General features: G+C 27.8%; 1 protein-coding gene and 1 non-coding gene across 2 annotated transcripts; both read right to left on the reverse strand.

The window, feature by feature from the left end:
• Positions 1 to 586: 586 nt before the first annotated feature.
• Positions 587 to 1,488, reverse strand: LOC142224506 (uncharacterized). Its single transcript, XM_075294285.1, has 3 exons — positions 1,276 to 1,488; positions 1,049 to 1,216; positions 587 to 754 (listed from the first exon to the last, which is right to left on the reverse strand). Exons 1-3 carry the CDS (start codon positions 1,486 to 1,488, stop codon positions 587 to 589), a joined length of 549 nt encoding a protein of 182 aa, XP_075150400.1.
• Positions 1,489 to 9,106: 7,618 nt separating this feature from the next.
• On the reverse strand, positions 9,107 to 9,179 carry TRNAM-CAU (transfer RNA methionine (anticodon CAU)). The gene has a single exon. It is a non-coding gene; the product is annotated as a tRNA-Met (tRNA).
• Between the last annotated feature and the right edge of the window lie 208 nt (positions 9,180 to 9,387).

A 9,387-nucleotide genomic window follows, 5' to 3' on the forward strand; every position in this document is an offset into this window, starting at 1 on the left:
AATTATGACAACATTTTCTATGTGAACAAAATTTTGACATTTCTATACAAATAAAATTTTTGCAAAATTTTCTATTCAAATAAAATTTTTACAAAATTTTCGAAGAAATAAAATTTGTTGCAAAATTTCCTATGGAAATAAAATTTTGACAAAATTTTCTATAGAAATAAAATTTTGCTAAATAGATATTTTTTTGTAGATTTTTGGTAAAATTTTCTTTAAATTTTGGTAGATTATTTTTGGCTCGAGTGGCAACCGTGTCTAGCAATAATAGAAAATAAAGTTCTAGACTTTGGTTTTTTTGACAGAAATGTATTTATTCAGAACAAAACAAATTGAAAAATAAAAACATTACAACTATAAAACATATTAATATTGAATTGGAATAATTATTACAAAGCTCATACATATATTTCTAAAACATATAATTTTATGGGGACCCATGTGTATATTGTTTTGTGTTAAATATATATGTTTTTGTTTTGCTTTTAACAAAGATAATGGAAAATAGATTAATATTAGCTTTTTCGACCACAAAAATTCAATACTTACCATGAGTTGAATTATATAGACTATAAAAATTGCTCTACCATTTGACTAATAATTGATCGCTTGAGGCCATATATGTGGCCGTTTCGCATTTCCTTTCTTTGTTAACAGCTATAGCTATTTTGATCATATATTCCCCGGCTGGAACTGGGACATATTTGAGCATTTCATCACTCATAACCATATTCTTTACAACTAAATCATGCTAAATTAAATAAATTTGAGATATCATAATGGTACACTGAAAGAAAAATTTTCTTTTCTGAGGAGCGAAATTTTAGACAATCAAAATTTTCTTTTAACACTAAAAATTTGTTTTATTTAAAAGCTAATAAAATAGTTTAGAGACAATCGTTGAATCATTTATCATAAATTTGTGTTTACTTGCTCTATAAGAAACAAATTTATTTCTTATAAAGGAATTTCGTTTGTCTAAAATTTCGTTGCTGCGGAAAATATTTTTTGGGTAGGCGATCTGGCACTAGCATTTCAAACTTACTGTAAAAGGACATGAGTGATTTATATTTGAAAATGGTTTTATGGCATCCATGTACAATTTAAAAATAGGATATCTTTTAGGATTACGCATAAGCTTGCATAAGTCCACAGAAATATTGTACAAAAACGGACGATAACCGTTGCCTTTTTTGAAGGATGATAGCGAAACCTTAAACAAGAGTTTAAATCAAATTTCGCCTTCATCATGCGTTGCAACCGATCACTTACCGTAATATTCGTCATTGGAACTTTGTGTAACTTGATATGTGTATTCAATGCAATTATACCACGTCCAATTACCTTCAGTTCACATTTTTCGAAGGTTACAAAGCTGGGATCGAAAGTATTACATTTATAGTTTGTAAATCGCACCCAGGATTTTGTCGGATTCATAGATATCATTATTAGAATTATGGCAATTAAAGAATTCAGCACGTGCATTATATTGCCGACTTATAAGTTGCAAATAAAAATCGTATATGATACAAGCAAAAACGGGGTTTTGCATTTTTTAATGATAATATGAAAATAAATTGTTTGAATGTAAACATATTTATATTAATTATAGTGTTTTTTAGATGGATGACTGAACATTTCTCAAAGTAAATTAAATATTAATGCATGAAAATGACTCTGTATGAAGATGGAATAACGTTTTACTCTGTCTAAATTCCCCCGGTTGAGAAGAATGTACTCTCCTGTTATATTCTACAATACACACACACACACACCAGAGAACGCAAACTGTGGATTTATGTATATCTACCCTCAGGGTTGCCATTTTGGTCCGATCGGACCAAAATTGTTCCGAACAATTATTGAATTTTAAATTTGGTCCGATGGTCGGACCAAATGGAATTTGGTTGATTTTTCGTCAATTCGGTGATTTTTCACAATTTTTAAAATGTTGACAAAATTTTCTGTAGAAATAAAAATTTGACAAACTTTTCTGTAGAAACAACATTTTGGCAAAATTGTCTACAGAAATAAAATTTTGACAGAATTTTCAATCGAAATAACATTTTACACAACTCTATAGAAATAAAATTTTGACAGAATTTTCAATAGAAATAACATTTTGACAAAATTTTCTATAGAAATAAAATTTTGGCAAAATCGTCTATAGAGATAATATTTTAACAAAATTTTCTATAGAAATCAAATTTTGACAAAATTTTCTATAGAAATCAAATTTTGACAAAATTTTCTATAGAAATAAAAATTTGACAAAATGTTCTATTGAAATTAAATTTTGGCAAAATCGTCTATAGAAATAAAATTTGGACAAAATTTTCTATAGAAATAAAAATTTAATAATTTTTTTTTATAAAAATAAAATTTTGGCATAATTGTCTACAGAAATAAAATTTTGACAAAATTTTCTATATAAAAAAAAAAATTAGAGAAAATTTTCTATAAAACTAAAATTTTGACAAATGTTCTATAAAACTAAAAGGTAGATAAAATTTTCTATGAAACTAAAATTTTGATAAAATTTTCTATAAAAATACAATTTTGACAAAATTTTCTATAAAAGTAAAATTTTCTATAAAAATAAAATTTTAATGAAATTGTCTATAAAAATAAAATTTTGACAAAATTTTCTATATAGAAATAAAATTTTGACAAAATTTTCTATAGAAATAAAAGTTTGACAAAACTTTCTAGAGAAATAAAATTTTTACTAAATTACTAAAATTGGTCCAAACAATTATTGAATTTTAAATTTGGCCCGATGGTCGGACCAAATGGAATTTGGTTGATTTTGGTTCATTTTCGTCAATTCGATAATTTTTCAAAATTTTTAAAATGTTGACAAAATGTTCTATAGAAATAAAATTTTGACAAAATTTTCTGTAAAAATAAGATGTTGACAAAATTTACTGTAGAAATAAAATTTTGACAAAATTTTCTGTAAAAATAAAATTTTAGCAAAATTGTCTACAGAGATAAAAATTTTGACAGAATTTTCAATAGAAATAACATTTTGACGCAATTCTCTATAGAAATAAAACTTAGACAAAATTTTCTATTGAAATAAAATTTTGACAAAATTTTCTATAGAAATAAAATTTTGACAAAATGTTCTATAGAAGTAAAATTTTGGCACAATCGTCTATAGAAATAAAATTTTGGCAAAATCGTCTATAGAGATAATATTTTAACAAAATTTTCTATAGAAATAAAATTTAGGCAAAATTTTATAAAGAAATAAAATTTTGACAAAATTTTCTACAGAAATAAAATTTAGGCAAAATTTTATATAGAAATCAAATTTTGACCAAATTTTCTATAGAAATAAAATTTTGGCAAAATCGTCTATAGAGATAATATTTTAACAAAGTTTTCTATAGAAATAAAATTTAGGCAAAATTTTATATAGAAATCAAATTTTGACAAAATTTTCTATAGAAATCAAATTTTGACAAAATTTTCTATAGAAATAAAATTTTGACAAAATCGTCTATAGAAATAAAATTTGAACAAAATTTTCTATAGAAATAAAAATTTAATAAAATTTTTTATAATAATAAAACTTTGGCATAATTGTCTACAGAAATAAAATTTTGACAAAATTTTCTATATAAAAAAAAAATTTTAGAGAAAATTTTCTATAAAACTAAAATTTTGACAAATGTTCTATAAAACTAAAAGGTAGACAAAATTTTCTATAAAACTAAAACTTTGACAAAAATTTCTATAAAAGTAAAATTTTCTATAAAAATAAAATTTTAATGAAATTGTCTATAAAAATAATATTTTGACAAAATTTTCTATATAGAAATAAAATGTTGACAAAATTTTCTATAGAAATAAAAGTTTGACAAAACTTTCTAGAGAAATAATATTTTTACAAAATTGTCTATAGAAATAGAATTTTAGCAAAATTTCCTATAGAAATAAAATTTTGTTAAAAAAGATTAAACCGATTTCTCAACAAATACCCATAAAAATCCCCAAATTTATGGAAATTCCCCACCAAATCCCCAACTCAAAAATTTCGTCCCCATTCACGAAAAAATATCCCCAATTTGGGGAAAAAGTCCCCAATACTGGCAATACAGCATACAATTCCAGAACAGCTACGTGAATAAAGCAATGAGTGTTGTTTTTTTTTTTATTTCTTATGGACTGCCAATAAAATTTCAAGAAAAATCGTAATTTTTTCCGAAAAAATCGTCATAATTGGCATTTGCATTGAAAAAATAAAAAATCGTCATTTTAAATGATATTAAAATAAAAAATATGTTTTGATTAAAAATAAAAAAAAAATATTTCATATTAAAAAAAAAAAAAACATTAAATTAACATGAACAACTATACATTCAAATACAAGAAAACCACAACGTATTCAATAATATTAATACAAAAATATTATACTAAATAAAAAAAAAAAAAAAAAAACAAATATAAATATAAATAAAAAATAATACATTTTCTATTTATGTATCAAATTCTATTTCTGATTTTTTTGTCGGTGTACATATTTTGCCTCTCCATTAAAATCCACTTAAATTCTTCCCTGGAAGAAATGCCTACGTTCAAAATTGTATTTCTATACAGAAAATTTTGTCAAAATTGTATTTCTGAATGGAAAATGTTGTCAAAACTTTATTTCTATATAGAAAACTTTGTCAAAATTTTATTTCTATATAGAAAATTTTGTCAAAATTGTATTTCTATATAGAAAATTTAATAAAAATTGTATTTCTGAATAGAAAATTTTGTCAAAATTTTATTTCTATATAGAACATTTTGTAAAAATTTTATTTCTATATAGAAAATTTTGTCAAAATTGTTTTTCTATATAGAAAATTTTGTCAAAATTTTATTTCTATATTCATTCATAAATAAAAGGAACACCGAACTCCCATTTTCATATCTCCAGAATTTGGAAGCTATAGCAGAGCCATTTGCGGTCTCACATCTAACATATTACATTATTATGAAAAGACTCTAGTAACCCAAAAGACCCACTAACGCAAACACACACATTCACCCATGACCTTTCATAAACTAAAACTATGTACAACCAGTGAGCAGAAACTTTACGTATTGGTACTTCAACATGTACCACCTGTAAAAATATATAAAGTCCACTATACAAAACACCTCTCACTCTCACACACACACACATCTATGTATACACCCATATTTGTCAACATTCCCAGCGGGAAATGGAAGCGACGTGGAATCGATGATGGAAGTGCTGTTCGGGTAGCTATAAGGCCTGGGCGCTGGATTACGTGTTCATTTCAAAATAACATTGGATTGGATTGGAGACCAAGGCCTTGCCTCTCGCTTCTATTCGTATGCCTTCTAGAGGTGGTGTCGTCGATGCCATGTTATCAGGCCTTCATACTAAGTACAAAAATCATGCCTTCCAAAGAAGGCCCTCAAAAATGCCTGGACAGGAAGGCATAAAAGAAAGCGTGTAAAAATAAATATTTTGAAGGCAAGGTTGTCTATGAACTGAACATTTGCCCTCATACCTTTTACGTTAGAATTTAATTTGACTTACTTTTCCTATACAGTTTATCTTATTTTTGTGATTTTAATATTTACCTCAAGTGTATTTTTATTTTTCTGCTCCGTCGGGATTTGAACCGGGGTCCTCGTTATTGGTAGTCCTACACTCATCCACTGGCCTACGACACATTTATGTGATGTGGGCGCCAAAAGGTAAACTTAAGCTACACGTGAGGTCATTCCGCGTTCCCTTCTGTTGGAAGTGAACGTATAATGGGTATCGGATCTTTTATATGTTACAGAGAATGTCTTATAGAAGGACAAAGTTAGGAGTAACTAGACATAAGCAAATTAATAGCTTGGCAGCCAACAAAGAATGAGTATAGGATCATTGGTGGGTTCGAACAGATTCTACCATAGGCAAAGTTATAGATTTTTGTTATTATTAATTTTATTATTAATTATTTAGAAAGAATTATGTTTATTTATTTAACAGCACTATACAAATAAGTAAACACGACCGTAATGTCAGGCAGGCCGAGTCTTATGGACCATCCACCATGTATTACGAAGAAAGTTCTACTAAAGACAAGGTATCTTAAAACCTCTTAACATTGCCTTAATTTACATGGAGGTAGATGAAATACCTATATAAGCAAAATCAGTTCTTGATCGGTTAACATAAAATTTCCAATTTCGATTGGATCGTATGAAATATGCCCCTGCAGAAGCGCAGGAAATCAAATATGGAAATTGCTTAGGCCGATAGCCTTTAGTTGCTAGTGCCCGTATAAATAAGTTTATTGTAACATAATTTATAATTATAATAAATTAAATAATAAATAAATAATGGAAATTGCTTTTTATGGAGGCTACATATATTTTTTTTGACCGATATGGGCCACTTTTGCATCGTTATTAGAGGCCAGTTACTAACACCACGTATCACATTTCAACTGGATCGAATGAATTTTTCACCTCCAGAAATAGCAGGAAATAAAATCGGGGGATCGCTTTGGACTAATTTTTGCCTCGTTGTTACAGGCCACGTATCAAATTTCCACCGGATGTGATAAAATTGTCTCCTCCAAGAGGATCGTGGGCTACTCCTAAATGTGGTCCGATATAGCTCATTTGCAATACCATCCGCCCTACATAAATGGTAGCTACTTGTACAAAGTATCCCGTCGCACAGTGGGGTATTTGACCCCCAAACTGGTATTAATTCAAGGGAACAAAACGTTTGCTCTAGTCAATAGTAGTATCTCTGTCAATTTTCAAAGAGATCGTGTCAGGTATATAAATAGCGCCCGTATATCTAATCGTCCGATTTGAGTTTATATCCCATACTACTCAGCCAATTTTTTGAAATTTTGAACAAACATTTTTTTTGAGTGGCAAGCACTTTTTCTATGTTTAGTTCAAACCTGATCGGAGTTATATATACCTCCCCATATTGATATGTAATAAAAAAAGTGCTATACTTTTTATTTTTTTTTTAATTTTATTTTTCAAAAGCAAGGGAGAACAAACTATAATAACCATGTAGAGATAAAACTGCACATATACAAAAAAAAATTGAAAAAAGTTCATAATCTTAAATTAAAATCTATTTTATTTAAATTTAGTACACGAATCTTTGAAATGTTCGCGCCTCTATCAAAGTTATAGGACCTTAAAGTAAGGCCAATTTCACTTAATATAAAGAAGAAAAAAAATGATTTAAGTGAATAATCTTTTAATTAACTGTGATATTGAACCCTTGTATTAAAGATAAAAAAACTTCAAAATAGGCTAATACTTATTTGGAGAATTTTGCATTTTTGGTTAAAAATTTATTTGAAAACATGAAAATATTTGTTGCATTAAAATGTATTTTACATTTGGATTTTTATTCGAAATTTATTTATATATAGCTGTATACCTGTGTTGATATATCGCAAAACGTGAACGAAAATTCAATAAATGAGACCTGTATCCTAGCTTTAAATTCACAGAGCCTAGATCTAGAGCTAGTTAGCTTCCAAAAAAGTGACTTTATATTAAAAAAAAACAATATCTCAGATTCAATAACGAAATCCTTAAGGAAAGGTCAAAAGATTTGATGTCAAATAAATTTTTCTGTGTGTATGCTCTCACAACAACATTACAAAACTGTATTATAACAACAACAACTAATTTAGAAGACAAATAGAAATATCACAATCAAAACAAACGTATAAAGTAAAACCAATGGAAAATATGTGGGTAAATTGATCTACAACTAACTATATGTCCAACTTAATCCAAAAAAATACTCAAATTTTAAGACATCGCCAGAAACGCTGTTTCGAATACAAAACTTCACTTTTCTACTGCTTCTTTTGTTCCTATGGTGGAGGGTATAAAAATATATTCTATTTTAAATACACTGGAAGGCGGGGAGGGATACTCATTTCCAAATTTCTGCCAAATGGATGAGAATAGCGCATTACATGCTCTAGAACTAAAATCAAGAACTATATCTAAATATAAATCATCTTGCGAAATCGGATTAAAACCGTGTCCTGTTAAAAATGTTGATATAAATGTTTGTTTGATGATTATATAAAAAAAAAACTGAATTTTCGTTCTTATAACAACAATGTAGGGCCTTCTTTTTCCAATTCCAAAAGAAGGCACAGAATAATGTTTGCGGGCATTTTTTAGAAAGGAAGTGCAAGGCATTTTAGCATGCATGATAGGAGAAGGCATATGGGAAGGTGTTAAGGATCCCAAAATCATGGGTTAAGAAGGCATGATTTTTGCGGTACTTCGCAATTTTCCCGCTGGGTTGTCAACATGGTTGACTTTTCTACTTTTAGTGGTGTAAAATTTTTGCAATTCTTCGAACATGGTAGTATAACGCTTTAAAGAATTTATTATGAACTTCATTTAGATGATGAACAGATTCATAGAGTATTACTACCACAGAAAGCCAGTAAATATTAAAAAAAAAAAACAAAACAAAACAAACAAAAATTTTTTTTGTGTCAGTGAAGTAAAAATATGAGATTTTGCATGGCGATTAAATGCTCTCTATGGTCTTAATGGATATTTGCATGTAGTTGTTGTTGTTTTGTAATAAGTGTACTGGTATGAAAAAGAGTAACAAACACAAAGGGTTACTAGAATCATAAAAATTATTTAGACTTCCGTTAGTTGGTATAGGATAATAGTTGTAAACAATTAACCCCCATTTTCATGAAGCTACGTTAGCTAACGAACTTTTAAACAATATTAAGAACATATCTGTTAGTTAAAGTTAACCGGTGAGAAGATATTTGCAATTAACTTTCCGTTAAAGTGGAAGTTAAAGCCTAATGGAGCTACATTAAAATGGCCGATAATCGACTTGAAATATTGACGCTATTCATAGTTGATGCCAGAGATGTAAAAATTGGGCTAAATGCAATTTAACTTGCTATTGTGATTTAGTACCTTCTTCATGTGTGCATTTTGTGATTGTATTGCATTTTGTGATATTAATTAATTTATAATATTAATAATAATAATGTTTTTTTTTTTTCATTTGAAAAATCGTATATTTAAGTATGAACAAAAAAATCCATGCCCCGAGTGAGGCTCGAACTCACGACCTTAAGATTATGAGACTTACGCGCTGCCTACTGCGCCATCGAGGCTATAGAAACCCTAGGGATACATAGTTCTGTGATTACCTGAAATGAAAACAAACAGAATGATATATAACTACGTATGTTACTAATTAATAAAAGTAAATATTGTATATTCATAAGCGATTTATTCATATTAACAATATCTTCCCGCCCAAGTGTCCGTCAGAAATTAAAATTAACACTAGTATAGTAACAAGAAAAAAACACATGACGA

Source organism: Haematobia irritans, chromosome 2, assembly GCF_050003625.1.
Source record: "Haematobia irritans isolate KBUSLIRL chromosome 2, ASM5000362v1, whole genome shotgun sequence".
Classification (NCBI taxonomy): Eukaryota; Metazoa; Arthropoda; class Insecta; order Diptera; family Muscidae; genus Haematobia; species Haematobia irritans.

What these genes read in the sequence shown, in the direction of transcription:
- LOC142224506 (XM_075294285.1), bottom strand. Translation starts at nt 1,488, where the DNA reads ATGCACGTGCTGAATTCTTTAATTGCCATAATTCTAATAATGATATCT. An exon ending in TTCCAATGACGAATATTACG is followed by an intron (nt 1,217 to 1,275) that starts GTAAGTGATCGG and finishes CTCTTGTTTAAG; the next exon opens with GTTTCGCTATCATCCTTCAA. An exon ending in ATCACTCATGTCCTTTTACA is followed by an intron (nt 755 to 1,048) that starts GTAAGTTTGAAA and finishes TATTTAATTTAG; the next exon opens with CATGATTTAGTTGTAAAGAA.